This window comes from Saccostrea cucullata, unplaced genomic scaffold, assembly GCF_032062105.1.
Source record: "Saccostrea cucullata isolate Sc308-1 unplaced genomic scaffold, CSIRO_AGI_Scuc_v1 ctg4502, whole genome shotgun sequence".
In the NCBI taxonomy this organism is placed as follows: Eukaryota; Metazoa; Mollusca; class Bivalvia; order Ostreida; family Ostreidae; genus Saccostrea; species Saccostrea cuccullata.
Window position 1 is genome coordinate 92780 of NW_026940682.1, and position 22904 is coordinate 115683.

General features: G+C 32.0%; 1 protein-coding gene across 1 annotated transcript in view; it reads right to left on the bottom strand.

The window, feature by feature from the left end:
* The window catches only part of LOC134256004 (histone-lysine N-methyltransferase 2B-like), a 45246-nt gene that overhangs the window by 21362 nt on the left and 980 nt on the right, over positions 1-22904 (bottom strand). Inside the window, exons 2-12 of the mRNA XM_062738600.1 lie at positions 18658-18699; positions 17675-17773; positions 17074-17242; positions 16654-16707; positions 14902-14961; positions 14745-14779; positions 12811-12991; positions 12601-12669; positions 11008-11042; positions 7185-7356; positions 6586-6663 (exon numbers count right to left, since the gene is read on the bottom strand). Of these exons, the coding sequence (XP_062594584.1) occupies positions 6586-6663; positions 7185-7356; positions 11008-11042; positions 12601-12669; positions 12811-12991; positions 14745-14779; positions 14902-14961; positions 16654-16707; positions 17074-17242; positions 17675-17773; positions 18658-18690 (985 nt within the window). The 5' untranslated portion in view covers positions 18691-18699. The remainder of the gene's footprint in view (positions 1-6585; positions 6664-7184; positions 7357-11007; positions 11043-12600; positions 12670-12810; positions 12992-14744; positions 14780-14901; positions 14962-16653; positions 16708-17073; positions 17243-17674; positions 17774-18657; positions 18700-22904) is intronic.

The window sequence follows — 22904 nt, forward strand, 5'->3', positions numbered from 1 at the left end:
GTATTCATTTGAACACATGCAAACACAATGAATTACTTTTGTAACCCGGCATTTCCAAACAACAATTTGCATTCATTACAAACATATATTAAGTAAATTACTTTTTTATTTTTCTATATGACTGTGAACATTGTGATGGGAAGGTACACAAAGTTGGTTTACACTTAATTGTAACAGGAAAAGAGAAAATTTATGGTTGGACTCGGAATTTTACCCTGGACCCCTGTATTACTAGTTAAGTGTTCTAACAGCTACCCAGACCATAATATCCACGGTCCAAAGAGTCATTACTTTCCTTATTTTGTCTTCATCACTAAAGACACAAAGCCAAATATTCTTTAGTCAGGTAGGGCTTTTATTGGGAAGTGGTCAATGGCACCTCATGAAATAGGAAAGGGTAAAACTGATGGCTGGACCTGGAAACAAACCTGGTAGGACACCTACACCAGTCCATGGCACCTGATCCCACTTCTGATGTTTTGGAGGTCTGTGTTTGCTCTGCTCCTAATTTGTATTGTTTTATGGACTTTGAGATTGAATACTGTTCATTATCTCCATATCCTTCTACCAGTAAGGTGCTCTAACCACTTAGCCACCAAGTCCAATATACATATTCCCTATACATATAGCCAAAAACCTAAACCTTAATTCTACACGATGCTCAGATGAATCTCACCTCATTTATACAAAAGTCTGTAAGTTGTCAGAAGCCAGCACTCTAGTCTCTTGATACATTAAATGAAATGAAGGGTTAATTCTTTATTTAAGGATGTACAACACACCCACCCCAAAAAATTCCTGTCGTTTAATTTTCGCTATTTTTGTATATTTAGTACATGAATATATTTACTGATGTATGCACATTTTGGACAAAATCGTTCGAGTGGTTTTTGGACAGGAACTTCCAAAAGTTACCCCCCTTTAGTTGTTTACAAAGAGAGAAAATTTTTAGTCAATGAACTACTTAAACCTTGATTTTCAAAAAAGCCAGAATAGATATACCGGTAAATGTCAAATTTCACTGTCTTATTCCTTTAACCATTTAAGACAAAAACATAGTCATCTTTTTAATATACATATCATCAAAACAACTTTTAAAGACCTTAAACTGAAATACTATGTATTATCTAAGCCTTGAAAATTGTGTATTTTTCAAATTCAAATTTTTTTTGTGAAAAAACCTGTCGTTTAATTTTGTTAAAAAACTTTCTTTAGGTAGCTGGTAGTAAAAATAATCTTCATAATTTTTGTAGAATTTTTGTTCGACCAGTTTTGATTTAATAGCGGAAAATTACCCCCTCCCCCTTTCTCAAAAAATCGCGTTCCCGCGCGTCTTTCAGACGGGGGTCGATCACTTTGCTATGAATCTACAAATACACATGTAAAAAAAAATCAATTTGGAATATTGCTTTTGCTTCAAAAATATATCAACTTACAAATTTAAAAGTTCTCATATGTAAAGCGTATTTAAATGTAGATTTTAAGGCAATTTTTGAATACCCCTACCACCCCCACCCCTTCCTTTTTTGCGTCGCAGACCATTAGCTTTTGACGAAATGTCGTTTACAGTGCAAATAAACTAGTATTTCGTCATTTGAATCCCGGAGGTATGCATAATTTTTTTAATTCATGAATGCAGAATAAATACTGACTACTGTTTTTATATTTATCAGGAAAAAATTACACATCAAGGATTTTAGTGTTTAGTCCATATATGTATGCGTTATGCATTCCATATCACATGAAACCTGGATACGAATTCAAGTTATGTTGAACTTGAATATGTTGATTTTTAATTTTATTTCTTTAATTCTATTTATAAAAAAAATGGTGTATGTTCAACTCTCCTGTGATATAAATGGAATAATTGTAGTTTCTTTCATGTCATTATTTCAAACGAGACAGTATGTGACTGTGGGCCGGGGATACATCGACATTTGCATAGATGTACACCCCTCATATTGTACGCATTCTTTCAATTTCGTTGCTTCTAAAGTTAAAATGAAAATTCTGTATTCATCCACATTAACTTCAAAATATCAAACATTAAACTCTTCGTCTATTTCAATTCGTATCAAATCGCACATTCATTTGATAAAAATCTTATCATGCTTATAGGCAACATTTTGTTTTGATTCGAGGAAATGCGAACCGACATTGTTGACAGGACAAAAAGTCAAACGATTTGCTGCAATAGGATATTCACATTTGCAGATAATTTCAGTACTAGTGAACAATTCTTTTCAATTCTATACTTACATTGTGTATATGAGGTCTATAGTATATATTCAATTCTCGGATTTATCAGGTCTTGCTGTAAATGTATCTGATTTTGTGGAAAACCATGAATAAAGGGAGGAAAATAAACATCCCCTACATTTTCAGAGTTGTTCCTTTTTGATCAGTAAGGGTTCGAGAACAACATCGATTTTTACATTGTTAAAAGTGTTTTTGTTTGTTTATTGTTGTTTTATTTAATTAAGAAGAAAAACAATATTTATATCGTAAATGCACAAATTGTAATGAAGACCATTAATCGGAATGTTATATAGCCAATTGTACATAATAAGAATTTCGGCAATGTAAAATAAAATTTTCAGAATTAAAAAAAAATGCTACGCCTTGATCATGATTACAATTGATTGTATATAAAATAAAATGAAATAAACATTAAGGGATGGTATTTTATGTCTTGCTTTTTACGGAGTTTAATCGGGTTAATTAAAAAAATAATTATTGATTGAGTATGGTATGCATAATCACAGCCAAGCCCCATATCCCATTTTTCTTTCATGATTGATATACATCGAGATCGTTTTACTCGTCATTTTGACGCTTTATTTTTGACGTTAATTTCACGTCACGTCAAACGTTCGATTGAAATCGCAAGAGTTATCTCCCCAGTGTGTTGTACGTCTTTAAATGCCTGAGGAAAATCAATGGTTCTGTCCAGAAAAGATAACAGCCAAAATAATAATATATTGTAGTGACAGGGTCATGAATTCATTACAATTACTGTTATGGAGGTGCTAAAATACTCAATTATATTTGTTTTCTACTTATAACAAAAGACTAGGGCAGGGCAATTATATCGATATTTTGGTATATTGCGGTAAACTGACTAAAAATATCCTATTGCAATGTTTTTCTAATATCGATATATAGGCAACTGCAAAGAATAAGACCAATGCTCATTTTACGACAACTGCTCAGGATAAGACTAATGCTCATTTTAAGACAAATGCTACGGTAAAGAGAACTGCTCGTTTTAAGACAACTGCTTAGTTAAAGAAAACTGCTCGTTTAAAGACAACTGCTCAGAATACTCATTTTAAGACAACTGCTCAGGTTTGATCAGAAATTTGATCACTTGAGTCTTTGGCTCAGGTTAAACTTTGATTCCCTACTGAAGCCCTGCCCTACCCCGGCCCGGGGTCATGATTTGAACAATTTAAAATCTGCACTACCCCAGCATGCTTCCACATAAGTTTCAGTTTCTCTGGCCAAGTGGATGCTGAGAAGAAGATTTTAAAGATTTTTCCTATATATTTCTATGTAAAAAATTTGTTTCCCTATTGTGGTCCCGCCCTGCCCCAGGGGTCATAACCTTTATAATTTAAAATTTTCACTACCCCAGCATGCTTCCACATTTATAAGTTTCAGCTTCCTGGCCCAGTGGTTCTTCAAAAGAACATTTTTTTAAAAAGAAATCCCATATATTTCTTTGTAAAACTTTGATTCCCTGTTGTGGCCCCGCCCAACCCCAGGGGGTCATGATTGAACAATTTAGAATCTACACTACCCCAGGATGCTTCCACATAATTTTCAGCTTTTCTGCCTCAGTGGATCCTGAGAAGATTTTTCCTATATATTTCAATGTAAAACTTTGATTCCCTATTGTGGTCCCCCTACCCCCCGGGTCCCCCCTTCCGGGATCATAATTTTTACAATTTAGAATTTACACTACCCCAGCATGCTTCCACATAAGTTTCAGCTTTTCTGGCCCAGTTGTTCTTGAGAAGATTTTTTAATAAACCCACCCTATTTTTGTACAGTCAAACTTGTCTTAGCGGCAACCCGAAATCAACGGCCACTCGCGGTCAGCGGCCACTTTCAGTTCCCCCCGACGATTTTTCCTATATATTTTAACTGGAATAAACGGCCACCTGTGTAACGCGGCCAGCAGCCACCCAAATCCTCCCCCAACAGCCATATTGACACTGTAATAGGCGGCCATTTCATCACTTGTTGCGGTCCTATTACATCTTTTAAACGCATTGGCTGATATTATGATAATGATAGTAAATTTAATCTATTAATGCAATTTTAAAAAAAATGCTTTTAGATACGCTGAACTCTGTTCATGAAAAAAAATATTTCTCCTGTTGGACCAATTTGTAATTATTTTTCAAGATCGCCGATTGAAAAATTAAAAGAATTTAACTACAATTGATACTTTCCTCTAGCTTCACACCTTTTAGATTTTGATTCCATGAAGAAGCCCTAATTGTTACTCTTGTGAAAACAAAGTGCTTCATGTGCCATGATTATCTAGTGAATTTCACTATCAAGAGACGATCGATAGGGATTAGTGACGCTCTACTGCACGTGACACCTGTGATATGGAATGATTTTCAACTGCGTAAATACACCTCTCTGGTCAACTGGTTAATTTTACTTGTGTGTCTGTGTATGTTACATAGAAATTCTGACAGCTTTATAAACAATAAAATTAACCAGACTTTAAAAACATTAGCAAGTAGGTTAATTACCTATTTATAAAGTTGGGAGGGGGGTGTGGTGTTTCACTGCTGACCACTTTTTAACATATGAAAGTGAATATATTCTTACTTAAATTTCTATGCTTTATTTTATTTACCATAAAACTGTATTTTTGTGTATTTTTTTCTTTATAAAAAAAGAATAATAGTCAGGCACTGTCGGTATTTCTTCAAATAAAAATTAAAAGAATTTATTTAATATTTCAATGTTACCAAAGCACACTGATGAATGCAAGATTTTTAACTAATATGTAGGAACAGACACATACACAAAACCTTTAACATTTCGAATTCTTTAATATTCTTTTTAAATGAGCTTGGGTTATTATATATATACATGAAAAAGCTTTTTTGAAATTGACCTGTTTAATTATGATGAATCAATTTAACTGTAGTGCTTAATGTTGTTTATTTATTGACCAAATGTCCTTTTCGAGGGCAAACTGGAATAAGAGGCCACCTGTCTTAAGTGGCCAGTTTTCAGACTTCCCAAAGGTGGCCTCTTAAAACAAGTAAAACAAATGTGTTGTACCAAGTTATGTTAAAATTGGCCCAGTGGTTCTTGAGAAAAAGTCAAAAATGTGAATAATTTACAGATGGACGGACAGTAAGACAGACAGACGACGGACAAAATGTGATCGGAAAAGCTCACGAGCTTTCAGTTCAGGTGAGCTAAAACAAATATATTTTTACAGATTCACTTTATGGAAGTAAAATATTATGTATCTCGTAATTTATAAATGGAAAGAACTTCTAATTAACAATCTTTTCAATGTTTAGAAAACCTTTGTTTCTATAAATAACTACTCAAACCCCAATCCCCATACACCAACACTTAAAACTTATTTGTACAGGGCAGCCCGGTCCTCCGGGCTGCAATAAAAATCATATGGTAAAGAGCAAGAAAAGTTTAACCTTGTGAGCTACATACGATTACAGACAGACTGCTCACATTTAAAGAAAAAAGAGATTTAAAAGGATAACATTGAAAGAACAAGCTACTCTATACTACGTGAAATCTGTAAGACATGAATAAGAGTGTCTGCACAAGAGTCATGAGGTAAGGAGTTGATCCTCATGTCCCGGGTTCAGATCCCACTGGGGGATGTGGAGACCTGTCTTTCGGATGATACCAAATAAATCATTATGATAACTTATCTAAACCAATTGAGGTACTGTGTCACAGTAGGTGCTGGCACTAAAAATATCCCTCACTGCTCCATGGCCCTAATTAAGTGCCAAGTATAAAACAAAATTTGCAGCTCTCCACCAGCAAGAAGTGGCATCTCAATACGAGTGAAAATATTCTCAAAGAATGTTAAGTAACAACAAATCGTAAAACATGGTTACAGCTTACTACTTTTGGTCACATCTTAAACTGTAATCAGCCTCATTCTTTATCTTTTACTTTAAGTGAGTAAGTAACATGATTGAATAATCATCAGTAGGAATGTTCATGTACTTCATACAATTTTACCATGGTGTAAATATACATGCAAGCTTAAGTCAATTTTTATTTTTATTTTACAACGTAAACAGAAGGATTCAACACCAAAAGAAAGTTGAAACGAAGTTTTTAAGACCTTGTGTTTTACTTTGTAATCAAAGAAATTCCTAATACTTTTATGGGGAACATATCTACCCCTAAATTTGTGTTTGGAACAAAGAAATTCCTAATACATCAGATCTATTACTTTTCTTTCAGGAAATTATCACGAAAATTGAAAGTCAGTGTACTTCTACTAATCCGTCTTGAGTTTTTACTTGAAAGTAAAGTAACTGTAATGAAGAAAATAATACATACCCTTATCTCCTCCTGCCCTCAACAATGGGACATCTGGTGGTAATGCATAGTCAGGGTTAATTGATAGAAAATCAGGTTCTATTAAAAAAGACATTTATTTTAAAAGTTATAGCACAGAATTTGTGTGCAAAGCAAGTGCATCAAAAAGTAAAGGAATTCTAGATTTATACTGTAAACCAACTTTTATTCGCGTGCAAAAAATATTCGCGAATTTCATGAGAGCCTTGTCAATGCCAATATTTCTCGCCGCGAACCGATCCTTAAAATGTGTATACTGTAGATCACTAAATTTTCGCAACACCTTATTTTCGCGAGAGAGTCATTGACTCTTGATACGCGAGACAAAATTTTCACGAATTGTGGTTATTGCTTTATATAATCTTAAGGAATACTATTATACGCGAGAACTTATTTTTCGCGAGCACACTGTCTCGCGTAATTACGCGAAAATAAAGTTCTCGCGAATAAAAAGTGATTTACAGTATCTTTTAACAACTGATCCAAAAAGGTTTGGTCGTGAAAATCAAACGTTGCGAATAAAAGTTGTTTAACAGTATCATGATAATTAAAATCTCACAGTAAAAATCAGTATTACAAACTTTCATATGATTCCTCCTGTTCTGACTCAGATGATTCCATTGGTGGTGGTGGTGGCGGTGGTGGTTCCCTCCGAGGTGGTTGAGGTGGTGCTTGTGGAGCCCTCCCTTTTAGTGGTAGTGTACGAGCAGGTGGTAGTCTGCGAGCAGGTTGAGCTAGTCCTCTTTTCTGAAACTTAAATTTTATTTAATATTCATAATTAAATGAAAGCAAAAATCGTTTGCAAAATTAATGTTTTGTTGAAACTACACTTCAATTGAACTTCAATTGAAAAGCACGAAGATTCTATACATGTAACTTGGAAGCCTCTTACTTTAGTTTGCTCTTATGCATAATTGTTTTCAATGTGAATAATCTTTTAAAAATAAAAATTTTAGATTGATTGATTGTTTATTGTTTAACATCCCTCTCCAGAATATTTCACTGATATGGAGACGTCACCATTGAGGGTGAGGGGCTGCAAATTTAGGCCTTTGCTCAGCACTTACGGCCTTTTTTGCAGGGAGGGATCTTTATCGTACAATTTTTAAAAGTCATATAAAAAGCAATTAATGAGCGATGGGGCATTAAAAAAGCTACATTGAGTTTGATTTTTCATATTGTGACACCACATACGTGGGGTCAGCAAAGATATAACAAAAACTGACCATTATGGAAAGTGTTTTAAGAGAATTCTGATAAATGTAGTGCAGAATAATTTTGCTCTTAACTAATTATATAAGCATGTAATCATATCAATTCAGCTAAATTCTCATGTCTTGGTTACACCTTAAAATGGTCCTCTTTTACATTCTAGTTGTGCATGGAAACAATTTTTTAAAAATCTTTTTTTAAGAAAAGCAGTTCTCTTTATATTGATCCTGGTAGTTTGATTGCAGCAGTTCAGTTTTTACATTTTTTGTAAAAAAAAGGTAGAATAGTCTAATCATCACATAGGGTTTAGTGTTAGTAAAGAGGATGTTGTGGCCAATAGGCCTCTTACTGTAGTCAAAAGATAGCTAGGTGATATACACTATTAAGAAAAATGACCAACTGAAGGTGATAATCATTTAAAGAAAGCAAAGTAATGGCATCATTTACAATCAAATTTTAGGACTGTTTAATTCTGATAATTATACGATAATATCTTTTGTATTCATTGGCAGCTTTTGATGTTAACACTTATGGTATTGGATCTTCTGTCAGTAATGTTCTAAAGGAGACCCCATGACTGAATATATCTTCACTACAAGCCATGTTTAATATTCAAGAGGTAACTCATAATATGTGTAGATTTAACATTATAAATTAACAAAACATTCTTTGATCATAATGGTATATTGCAGTTCCACTGCTATATGTATGCAAAGTTGTTTTTTTTGGGGTGGGTGGGGGTGGGGGGTGGGGGTGGGGGTATGGTATAGAAGCATTAACAAATAAAGGTCAGAATCAATATTAAAACAGGAATATTTACAAAACTTGTACATTGTATAGCCATGCAAGAAGTATTCTGAAGTACACACCCTTTGACCATTAGCTTGACCCTCAATATAAAGAACTTAAAAGAATTTCTTCAGTATTTCAGACTGTACCTGTTATTTAATTTACTTCTTTAACATTTGTACATAATTATGTATGTAAGGTACATGTACATTTGGTGAAAAATATTTCATACATTTGCAAAATTTACAATCATTATGAATCTTTCTTAACATTTTATTAATTATTGAAATAAAGATTTAGACTACATGAACATTAATATTTGACTGTGAATGTTTTACACATGTTAAATGTGTTTAGTTTCAAAATACATTTTTCCTCAACAGAACAATTTATGGAAATTTGGTGCGAATTTGGAGGAGACTTTTGGAATTGACATCACAAAATGCATGGATATTCTGCAAGGAGCAAGATTAAATTCACTTGGCAAGTGCACTAAGAACGGGAAATTATATTTCATTAGAACTGCATGTCGTACATAAAATACTAGTTCTTTGGAAAATTGGAAGAAGTTGGACACCGTAAGTTAAATATTTAGGGATTGAATTAAAAAAAATTCTGACATGCTTAGAAAAAGTTCTTTCAACATATAATCTTACTTTTTAGCTCACCTAAGCTGAAAGCTCAAGTGAGCTTTTCTGATCACATTTTGTCCGTCTGTCTGTCTAGCTGTCTGTCCATTTGTAAACTTTAGGTTTAAATCGGTGTTTTTAAACATTAGAGATCCATTCAGCGCAGTAATTGAGTTCTCTGAGCTGTCTACTCTGCAAGTCAAGTAATTGTTCACCGGAGTCTTTAGAGTCTTTGATCTTAAATACAAAGCTCTTGAATGTTCTTATACTCTTCGTGAAAACTCAAGAAAATATTTTCTATGTATTTAAGGATTAAATAGTCCAATGACAAAAATGCTAAACTAGAACCTACTCTAATTTCCAAAACAAATTATCTCTGATGAAAAACTATGATTGAGGCCACTTCCTAGCCAAAATGGGTATTGTTTTAAAATGAACTTTGGTCCACAAAACATGAGAATATTTCAATAACAATTCATCATGATGAACAAGTCCCTGCTGTTTTGGAGAAGGTTGCTGTAAACATTAATTTTTACAACTGTTAAAAAAATTGATATTAAAATAAATACTGTAGACATACTTTTTTTCACAGGGTCATAATTCCGCGGAATCTCAATTTCTGTTTAATCCACGGGTAGAAATTATGCGGATTTCTAAGTTTGTCACTATATGCCTTACATTTATATTAAGTACGCTTGGACAATTTCCGCGGAAAATTTGTGACCGCGTACATAGGGTAAATTAATACTACATGGGAAAAAGTACTTCTACGGTATATAAGTACCCTATAAGCAGAAGTTTTAGCGAGGATTTAATTTTGGCATAATTAATATCAAAAATTAATTGCGCTTTATTTGTAATAGCTTCTTAAGTGAGGTTTTAAAAATCAATAAAATTACATCTCACTAAAAATAAAATACCAATTATTTAAGGACAAATTGCTAAATTTGATTCTTGATAAATTTTCCACTTATACAGTTATGCAAATATAAAGAGGGCTGAAAACAGGGGCCCCTGGAAACAGGTGGGATTGGGTGTCTTGGAGTAGTAAGCATCCCCTGTTGTCATAACACATCTAGCTGCTTCAAGTACCTTGGGAAAAATATTCAGGTCTTTTGACTGATACAATATATTCAATAAATGTATATTACACTATATGATCTCAAATAAAAATATTAATGATTGAATAATATAACATCTTTGATCCAAACGTGCAAGAGAAAAACCCACTCACTAGTATTGTCAAAAGAGCTTTCTCGAAAGTTACATGTACCCTTTTTTTTAATAACAAATTCTTTTTTTATAATAATTGAAGAACCTTATATCCTTACCAGATGACTTTTATTATCAAACTTAAGATGAGAGCTTCGAGATGATTTCTTTTACTGTTCATAATGACCCATTCATATCTTATGCTATTTGTTAAGTTCTAATTATCAGCAGAAATGTTCAATAATTACTTTTCAGTGTAGAAATTAGAAATCATTCATATAAAGATTATATGAAATTTAATATATAAAATGTGTGTAACATATAGCATGATATAGTGAAAATTATTATACTAGGTAGGGTAAATTTGAAAATAGCTTATATGTACACATGAAAATATAACATTATGCAAAAAAAAAAAATCAAACCAGTGATGTTATTAATACAGTTGTAGCTGCATTCCTAGAAGACATTAATTAATCAGAACACACACTAAATCTTTTTCCTTATCATGCTTGTAGTATATTTTGTTTCATTATAACAATTAAGCTAAATAAGTACTTACTGTTATAGGTGATGGTTCTTTCTTTGACAATTCACCTAGGGAGAATCAATAAATTCAGTTTTTGGGAGATTTTAATTAAAAGTTACTTATTTAGAAAATTTAATAACTTATCAGAGTATGTACTATATAATTATATAGATACATAATTGGTCCCTCATCACCAAAACACCCAAAGAAAAGGTCTTCCTCTTCTTCAAATTCTAGATTTGAATCAGAACAATCAATATTTTTCTCAAACTAAGCAAGTAAACTATGAACTTGCTATAATTACAGTAAGATCTTATTTCATCAACTTATCCTTTATTGTCATACAAAAGATTACCCCCATTTTGTTCTTAAGTTGCCCATTTTTCATTTTGAAAATTTTATGAAAAAATTTATGTGATCGATGAAAATGTTTGTTTCTTAGTAAACTATTCAAACTAGACTGCGAGCATAACCAGATACTGTACATCTTTGTCCCTTTTCAAGGATTCAGGTAGTTATAGTCTAAATATAATGAAAAAACACATTTCCATGCTGTTTTTGAATGTTCCTTAGTTGTTTTTTTTATGTAAAAATCGAGTTAAACAAAACACTGTTGGTTATATGGCTATAAATATACTAAAAGCTAATTTCAGTGAAAAAAATTCAAACTTGAGATGCTAAAAGATCAACTCAAACCAATCAAAGTAAAATGTAAAAGTAAAATAGAAATTGAACCATTTGTTCAGGCAAAGACAAAAAAGGTTGCTAGTTTACTTACATTGTATGAATAACATTGTTTATATGCTTTTAAGTATATTCAAAATCAAAAAAATCATTTGGTAACGAGAAAGAAAATTTTAACCTTGTGAGCTACATAAGATTACAGACTTCTCACTTTTAAATAACAAAGACAAAAGAGCTTTAAAGAGATAACTTTGTAAGAACAATCTACTCCATATTATTTGCAAACTGTAAAGCAGGGATTAGAACATCTGCTCTAGAGTTGCAGGGTAAGAAGTTGATCTTTTCATCGAGAGTTCGAATTCCACTGTGGGATGTGAGGAAGCTTTTGGATGAGACCCAATAAATCAAGGTCCTGTGTCACAGTACGTGCTGGCACAAAAAAGATCCCTCTCTGCTTAATGGCCCTGAGTGCCCAGTATAGGACAAAATTTGCAGCTCTACACTGGCAAGTGGTGGTATCTCAATTTGATTGAAAATATTCTCAAGGAATTTTAAACAACATACAAACCTAAAACATGGTTACAGTATATAATTTGAGACAGATTTTTTATGTTTTTTATACAGTTTTACCATCATAAAAATAAATCAATCTACATTTTGATTGTAAACAGGATTCCACACAAAAAAGTTGAAACAAAGTTTTAAAGACATCATGTTTTACTTTGTAATCAAAGTAATTCCTAATATGGGGAACATATTTACCCCTAAAATTGTGTTTGGGACAAAGAAATTCCTAATACATTAAATGTTATATTTCTTCCAAGAAATTAGTAAGAAATTCAAAATTAAATGTCTGTGTACCGGGTACTTCTACTAATCTGCCTTGAATTTTTACTTTAAAAAGTAAAATTACCATAATAAATCACACAAAATAACACATACCTTCTATCCCTCCTGCCATCGCCATTGAAACTCTGGTATAGACAGGTTTAACTGATAAAACATCAGGTTCTGTTTAGAAAGACAATAATTTTAAAATGAGTTATAGCATAGATTTTGTTGTGCAATGGAAGTGCTTAAAAAGTTCAAGAATTCTTAAACGATCGTTATAATTTTGAAAAATATCTCATGGTAAAAAGCAGTATTACAAACTTTCATAATCTTCATCATCTGATTCTGAGAATTTGTCATCCATAACCCCCCTTGGTGGGGGTGGTCTCCTCTCAAGCACCTGTTCTCTGGGAAGATATACAGGTAGTGAGGGTGGTGGTCGTGACACCTTCGTAAGATTCTGTCGATGGGGAGGACGAACAGTTGGTCCTCTTTTCTGAAACTTTTATTTTATGATATATATAAATATTTATATATTTATAAATTCATGATAAAATGAAATCAAAATATATCTTTTGCAAATGTGTCCTTGAAACAATCCCTAAATGAACTAAAAGGATGATACTTCTACTTTTGTATGATAAAACCCTTGTGTTTAACAAAACAGGGATTATAATATCTTGCACTGTTTAAATTTTAAATTACTACAAATAACTTAATTAATATTGCAGATACCTCAATATTCACACTGACTGATATAAAACAGAGAAAAGTAAAAAAAAAACTAGAACTGTCCAATAGGGACAAATACCCCCCGCTGGGTTTTTCAGAGAAGGTGCCAATTCAAAAATACTTATGGATCTAGAGGTGTTCACTATTTACTTACAAAAATTTACAAGACTTAATGCTCATTATGTTTCTTAATGAGTGAAGTGAAAGTGCAACCAAATGAAACATCAATACTAATACATTGTAATTCAATCGTAACATTTCTTTTGATTTCTGCATTAAAGAAATATATTGCAATTATGTGTCATGACACTCTGCAAACTAATTGTTGAAAAAATAATCATTATACAAAATCAAATTAATCTTGATATATCAAATTCATTTTGAAAATAAAAAGCTGGTCATCCGGTTATGAAGTGCTTTGACAGACAATAAATTACAATTAAAAGAATAAGAAAAGAGAGATCTTTAATTCTTGTGCCTTATTCCCTGGAGATTTGATAACACACACACGCTTGATAAGAGATATGCCTTAACAACCTCCAACACCAAACTCATAAATTTATCTGTAACTGGATGCATGTCCAGTCATTATTCCCAAGAGACAAATGAATTTACATTATCTTCGATGTAATGTAAAAACTGTTTTAAACACTTGATGATGTTTCTTTTTTTTAGTTTTAATGAGTTGTTTTAAGCTATACTAGTTCACATTTTTGTACAGATATTCTAGATTCTATCTCTCAAACCTTATAAATGAGCCCAAAATGAACAAGTCAATTTAAATAAAAAGTAAAACCTGTAAAATGCAGAAAAATTAACAAATAAAGTTTAAAATTCCAGGTGCACACCTTTATATGGTGAATAATAAGAGTGCAAATTTTCAGATAAATCCTTGCAATAGTTTGTGAGAAACGGTCTGCACAAGACCACAAAATAAAAATGAAAAAAAAAACACCCGCAAAATTCAAAATAATGATCCAATTAATATGAAAAAAGCAGGTGCACACCTTCATATGGTGAATGATATGTGTATAAATTTTCAGACAAATCCTTCCAACAGTTTTTGAGAAATCGTCCGGACAAAATCTCATCTACACACAGACAGACAGACAGACAGCTAGACGGACATGGTGATTCCAATATACCCCCCCCCTAAACTTCGTTTGTGGGGGGGTATATAAATACTAAATTTATTTTATCTGTAAGTTAATGCCTATAGAAAACCTTGAAAACCCAAAATATTGTTTAATTTTTTTAATAAAATTGCAAAATTTTGATTTTTGTTAAGAGGGCTAAAAAGCAACTTCGGTTCCGATAATCATGATAATGGAATGAAAATCATTCAACCGTTAAACAGTTTTAGCAAAGTAAAAGATGTCATAACTTTTTTGTTTTTGGTGCATAGTTATCCTGTATATAATTTTCACCCTAAAATTAGGGTGTTGCGTTTCTATTGATTGCGAGTAAATATAAATTGTTACCAGGAAATTCTGATAAAAACATAATTAAAACACAGTACTTACTTCTTTTGGTGGTGCTTGTTTCTTTGGTAATTCAACTGTAGAGAAAAGAAAAAGTTGTATAATGAAAATAATTTAACTTTTGAAAGATTTTTATCCAATACAATTTAGAAAATTTTGAAACTTACTAAATGTATCAGTGATATTATGTGATACGTACATGACTCATCATCATCATCAAAAAGACTAAATCCCATGTCTACATCTTCTTCATCAGATTCTAGATTAAAGTAATCAGAATATCATGCAATACTTCATAATCATTTAATACATGAATTTCTCTTTAACTGAACAAGTGACAAAAAAGGGAAAAATTATCTTCAAGTTGTGAGATCTAGTTATCCTTTGTTATCAATGAAAGCATTTTTTTATGATCAATGAAACTATGTTCATCTTACAATCCAAAAAAACTGATAGCTGCCTAGGAGCCCCTATTCCCCATGCACTGGTATACTTAATCTCAGACCTGCTCGGAAAAGATTTCTGCATAGACTAATACTACATCTTATGTTAAGAAAGTCACTAGAGGTCTGGCCCCAGGATCATGATTCATGAAACATTATAAGCTTAAGTCTAAATCTTTCATTTTTTCTAAAATGTTTTATAAGCCAAGCAGACAAAAACTATACTATTTGTCAATATTGCTTTACAAATGTTTTGTTATCTACAATTTAAGAGAATGAAAGAAAAAGTGAGCAGGCTCACATACCCCACGCTCCCCCAAAACTCAAAGTGCTGAAAATCCCGGAAAAAAAATAAAGGAATCGGAGAATTTTCGGGTTATATGCACATCTACAAATTGTGTCCTAAATATTTGCAAAGTTTGATGAAATTCTGTGCAGCGGTTTATGAGGAGTTGCGCTGACAAACTGTTCACCACTACATTCAAGATATCCCCAAAAATCTAACTTGTAAAGTGCCGAAATTCCCAGAAAAAAAGGGATTTGAATTCCCTGGTAATATGCACATCTACACACGGTGTCCTAAACATCTCCAAAGTTTGACAAAAATCTGTGCAGCGGTTTATGAGGAGTTGCGCTGACAAAAAATTCTGTGAAAAAAATAATGGTATCAGAATTTCCTGGTAATATGCATATCTACACATTGTGTCCTATATACCTGCAAAGTTTGACGAAATTCTGTGCAGTGGTTTATGAGGAGTTGCGCTGACAAAAAGGAAGGACTGACTGACTGACTGACTGACTGACGGACGGACGGACTGACTGACGGACTGGTCAAAAACATTATACCTCACGCAAATAGTTGCATAGGGTATAATAATTCAATAATAAATAAATATTTTACTTGGGAATAAAAATTTGAATTAATTAAGTCTAAGTTCGTTTCATGATCCTGGAGCCTGGTTTAAAATGACTCATGTATCCAGGGTTTCTCAGGCTAAAGCCATCATAATCCCACTTGAAATGGACTCAACTAATTAACATTAAGTGCTATGTATTTAAGCTTTCTTCATTATCATAGATGTTCACATTTCTTTGCAAACATTTTCCATTTTAATTCGTCATAGCATTCTTATGAATTCACCCGATTCTGATGCAGAAATCCCCAGTATTTGATGCATAACTCTTCAGGTGCCAAATTCATTTCTTGCTTATGTTATAGTCAGTATGGTATTGTAAATAATTGTTTTTAAATAGTGTACTAGGTAACATTTTATTTTCAGGTTTAAATTGTTGACATTCATAAAAATTATTATTAAATTATTTGTGTTCTTGTTAATATTAATTCATTTCTTGTTCAGGTGCATGGCCAATATTTGCAAGGTTCATAAAATCACTTGTATCCATTCTCATATATGATCCCTGTTGTTTAAGTTATAACTTGAAAGTTCATAATATTAATTTTGTTGCTGCATGGTGACATGGGTTTGTTACTACTCATCTAGTCTTACCTTCCAAAGATGAAGAAAGCTTTTCCAATACTTTTCCTAACACAGGTTTTGCTCCTATAAAAAAAGTAATCAATCCTCAAGACAGGAAACCTTTTCTTATTTATGTTGTGGAAAGTGTGATGAATTCATAAATAAAATATCATTTGTTCTTTAATTTGCCATGGGTAATTTTTGAATTCCTTATATTAGTAAGTTTTTTTAATTTTGCAAATTTTCAAGGGAAAAAATATTAAAAAACCTGAAAACTATAAGACTGAGTGAGCAATAGAATTCAATAAAAGTATATACATATACTACTTATAAGTTAATAGAGCTTTTCAAAATGATAAAAAAAATAGTCTTAAATGATAATTATTATTGAATTCGGATTACTATACAATTATAAGAAAAATTTAATATCTAAGCTACAAGAATCCTAACCTGTGACCTCTTTTCCGACGTACAAGTCTTTCTGTCCCATGCCGACCATCACGCCCTGATGTCGAGGACGTCCAACGGTTGTCTCAAATTCTGCTCGGGGGGCGTCGTCCCCAGCAAACCCCGCCTTCATAAACAGTGAACCCATGTCCATGATAACAGGGGAGGCATCCTTATTAAATAATTTATTCTTCATCAGTCCAATATTAAGACAACTATTTTGCATCTAATGAATATTTTCTGCATTGTCCACAATATCGGGCTTTCTGATGAAAGTAGTGTTATCCCACAGTGGCAAATTCATGTTTACAAGCACAGACCCTGGGCCAGTTAAATGGAAAACAAACATGCAAATACTGTATAAGTGGAAATTTTAGCGAGACACAAATTTAGCGATTTGTCCTATAAAATTGGTAATCTATTTTTAGCGAGATGTTATTTTAGCGTTTTTAAATTGCATACTGAAGAAGCTATTACAAATAAAACGCAATTAATTTTTAGCGACATTCAATTTTAGCGATCTCGGCACCCTCGCTAATAATGCCAAAATTAAATCCTTGCTAAAATTTCTACTTATACGGTATAAAACAGGCAATCAACTAACCATAAGTGTTTGTGATTTCTCAGTTAAATTGTCTAGTTTTTCACCCCTCTCTAGTACTTTTTCTACATTTTCTTTCATTTTAGAGTGGATATCGTCAATCTGAAATTTATGGATTCAAAATAAAACATTATAATTATAGTAAACTGCAGAACAAATACAATAGAATCAGAACTCTTTAGTGCGCAGTGAAGAAAGGTTTCTTTATAATTACATGTAAGCTACCTTAAAATCAATAATAATCTTAAGATGATTGTAAGATACAAATTGATCCATCAAAATATCATTAAGATATAATTATGGTATAAGTGGAATTTTTAGTGAGACGCAAATTAGCGATTTGTTCTCAAATGGTGGCATTCAATTTTTAGCGAGATGTAATGTTGGTGATTTTAAATTACTCACGAAAGAAGCTAATGCATATAAAATGCAATCAATTTTTAGCGATATTTAATTTTAGTGATCAACAGCACCCTCACTAATAATGCCAAAATAAAATCATCACTAAAAATTCCACTTGTACGGTTTATGTCTATTGATTAAAAAGGTAAAATATGATTTTATACAGGTCAACTTGTCAATCATGATCAGCTTTTGAAAAAAAGGCTGATCATTCAACTCAATGAAATTATTCTTTTCAATTGTTAACAAATATTCCATCTGATTTTCAGTTTTACCTTTAGAAATTTATTTTTAAAAATTTATTTTTCATCCTTATTTATCCCTTACGTAAACAAGCATGATAATATTTTCAGCAAATCTTTGTCCACCTTAAATATGGCCTACAGCATGTTCACTGTGTAGCAATTCAGTCATTTTTAAGCAACAAATATCTGTCAGGTATTAACTACAGTACTTAGCTATATATACTGCAAAGTATTCCTTTGGTTTCAATTGATTGAACAAATTTTGTTTCTATACACTCTCAATCTCACTTACATGTAGTAATCATGGGACTAAATAAATATATCTTAATTAACACATACCACAGACTCCTCACACAATTCATCAACGTCCATAGCTTCTTCCTGGGAAGAGAATGAAAAAACATTTAAGAGGCAGTCCACCGAAAAACCAGGCAGTTTTGTATTGATAGGCGGCACATCGAATGTGAGGAATATTTGATATTTTATTGAAAACAATATCAATGTAGTCCAAATGGAATAATGTAATCGAAGATTTGTTTGAAAATTACTTATTTAGTAAAATATCTGTTTCTTTCGTGTTATTGGGTTCCCCTATATAAACCATTGAATTTAGGTCAGAAACAAAGAACTGTAACTTCCAATACATTTTTAACAGTACTATAATTCACGCTGAACTAAATCTAGAAATATTTCATCTTTCTGTTTCAAAAATAAAATCGGTGGGAAAAACACTTTTGAATTAGTTTTCTGGCAAAATATATAGACGTTTTTATGAAATTTTGCAGTGCAAGAGTTATCTCCCGTGGAATCGGTAAATCTGAAACACACCTTACTATCGGAATCCAAGAGAAATATTTAGAATCGACACACTAAAGAAAATTATTAAACAAAAAATAACTACTTTATTTTCAGAATAGAACTCATTTACGCCTTCAAACGTAATATTTGGATAAAAATGGGTTGTATTATTCAGGTTGAATCCACGTTTCCATTGATGCATCAGTGACGTCATATGCCTGACTAATACTGCGTCACAATCAAATAGTTACAAGACTTCCAGAAAAGTTTGTAAATTCTCTGCGTAAAAGTGCTAAGAAAAATAATTAAAAATAAGTAATTTCCCCTTTTCTGTTCAATTACTCTACACAGTGCATTATCCAAAATGTTAAATAATATTTTTATATCTTCATATACATGTTTTAATACTAGGATATGCGCAAAGCTAGTTAATTTTTATAGTGTTTATACCAAATATTTCTTATGTTATTGGGATGTGAAAGTTTTTTTTTCCTGATTATCAAGGAATCGTGAATATTTTAGATTTACGCAAAATTAATTTAACGAAGTTGAGATGTTTACATCATGATACATTTTTTGTAATATCTTTAATATATTTATCTTTGCAGTCAAATAAAAATAAACAAGCAGCGGAAAATATGAAAAAAAAAATCTGATAAATAATTTAAGTTACAATAATATTTATTACGGAAGATTACTGCTGAACTCCCCACTTCAATTTGACACTAAAACGGAAGATGGTTCAGTGAAACGTTTCTGTTTTTTTTTTATTATTTTTTTTTTATAATTAGGGGATCGAAATAATTACACACTCACTTTTAATATGGAGTTAAAATATGTGGCTATGTTGACCAATTCTAAAACGTTTTTTATATTCATGAAACCAGTTTTTGAAAAAATGATGCCATGATCCCCCCCCCCGTGCTTTTTGCTTGCGATTTATGGGCTCTTAAATAATGATGTGTATAAAAGAACTTTTTTTATTTACATAAAATAAGATTTTGTGAAAGAATATATAGGGGAAAAGGATTAACAGATGACGGGTTGAAAAAACTTGGATAAACCCGAGACTATACACATAAAAATATTTTCTGTATTTACACTGTAGGTACGTGCCCCACTAATAGAATTTAACTCCTTATTAATTCCTGAGAAAACATTAATGAAAGAAAAAAAAATTACTTGGAAATAAGATATTTAATGATCTCTCAGCTGCTGCATAATGCATGTACAAACACTAATGTCTTTTTTTAATACAGAGTATCAAGAAATCAAAGATGTTTTACATGCACACTGTAATCTTCAATTCTCGTACGTAAAAGACATGAGGAATTTAGATATATACATATACATTTGAATATAATAACAAAATCTTCTAAAACATTTTACTGACTGAAAAGAAACAAAAGATAAGCATATTATTTCTCTGGTAAATTAAAATGAAAAACCATGTTTAGGAAATATTCCTAAAAACCACACCCGATTGAAATAAAACTGATCCCGATCGAAAATAATTCAAAATTTGTAAAGTTATCAAATTAAAGGCAACTGCCACCTATAAGACATGTATAAAAATAGATTTAGTAAATTTTGAAGTATGTAACAACAAAAGAGCCAAATTTAACAATACAATTATAGTATTTTCTTCTTTATATAATTCCGATCGGAATCGGTTTAATTTGGGAAAAAATAATACATAATAGGTGAATTTGACTCCCTTTATTTCCCTCAATATACCTGTTCCCACCAATTTTATGAAGTGACTCAAAAGTTTGTACTTTGTATTCATAATAACATGAGGAAAAAATTCTGTCATAATAATGTATTGGATTTTATAAAGTATCAAAAATCGGATACTGAATTCAAAAAGTCACTTGTTAAACTCAATTTTGGACCACATTATTTTTTTCTAAAGAAATAAAATTTGGAGTCTTATTCATTATAAAATAAAAGATAAGAGTCTTTCCTATAAATAATATTGATTGACACATTTAGCTTTTGAGTATCTGTTACATATAAAACAAAATAAAAACGTAGTATTTTTTATACCCTAATGTTGACCTTTTTGCACTTAAAATTAGACATTTACCAATAATAGGACTAGAGGATCACTAAAAAAATTTTTGATGTTGTCATGTGTAAACACTTGCTTAAAGAAGTCTACATGCAAAAAATAATTAAAATCCATGGCATGCCATGTGCCACCTATTGCCTGGTTTTTCGGTGGACTGCCTCTTAAGCTAAAGTGACTTTTCTTATAAATCTACAACTTTAAACCAAGAACCATACATCCCACTGGCAGATAGGTGACGTTGACTTAAGGCAAATGTTTGTAATTTACCTAATTTTTAAATATTATTTGTTGAAGATTGCAACACTTCTGACCTGTTACATATACAAATTTTTTAAAGAGCAGTCTTTAATTAACATTAATCAAAAATGTCATATTTTGAACATTCATTTAATGAAAATACCAATATTTTGTTCATCAAAAGGTGAAATTTGAGATGTGTTTCTATCAACGGATGTCTAAATTTTGTTTAAAAATTTTGTTTTAAAAAGTGTTTACCTATCCCAATCCCATGAGCCAAGATTTCAGCAATCTGATGCTGCAGAACAAAGAAAACTAGATATCATTGAGATGGTGGCCATCTCAAAGGACCCAGCTTTCAACAATGAACATGAAAACGTAAGGTACCGGTAGACTAAAAGCCTTAGGGTTTATTTTGAAGAGGAACATTTGTGTAATATAGTAAAAGTAATTTAGTACGACTTCACGGATATTGCGTATTTACAGATATTAATCAAAGTTATCTTGTATCCCCCGTTATATAAATTTACTGGAATTAGAGAGAAAAATTATGCAACAAACAAAGATTTTAAACAGAGAGGCTAATTCTGACCATGACCTAGACACTTCAACCAAGCTCACTGCACATCCATTGACCAGTGGAACTCTGTGAGTGAAGTAATTTCCAAATTGGGCCAAGAGAGAGAAAATATGCACCTGACAAGGATTTTTCATAAAATTCTGCTATGACCTTGACCTTTGACCTAGATATCTGGTTCAAAGTCACTGCACACCAGTTACCCAAAAGCACTCTGTGGGTGAGGTATGAGCCAGATTGGGCCAAGAAGAAGATATGCTCCAGACAAGAGATATTGGATGGACAGCTAGATGGACGGACAGACTGATCATTATAGAGCGCCCGCCAAGCGGGGCCCTAATTAATGTGCAACTTTGCCTTGACTGTTCTAAAAAGGATTCAAAAGAATTACCTTTTCCCACTGTACATCATACCTCACCCTTATTCTGTCCCCTGGATTCAATTTTTCAACAATTAAATTAGATCTCAAAGACATTATGAAGCTGTCACTAATATGCTCTAGCCCAAATAGTATATGTCATTGAGTAGATTTTTCTTGGTCATGGTTGAAATAATTGCATGTGTCTTCATTACTTTTCCTGCCGTGTGTAGGAACTACTAATTCTTCCCCACTGTGCATATTTTGTGTCACTAAGTTGACTGATTAACAATTAATGTTACACAGTTACAAACATATAGATGAAAGAGGCTTTTGTATCAGAAAACCTAACCTTTATAAGCCAGTATTTGGGGTAAAAATATGTCAAAGGAATTTTACAAAATTAATTGAACCTTTTGGGGTTTTTTAGAGGATTGGGTGGATGTGGCCACCAGACTTTATTGATCTCTTTAAAAGAAGAGCTCTCTATATTAAAGATATAAACAATATTAAAGGATCAAATTTTAAAAGTAAAAAGTTTG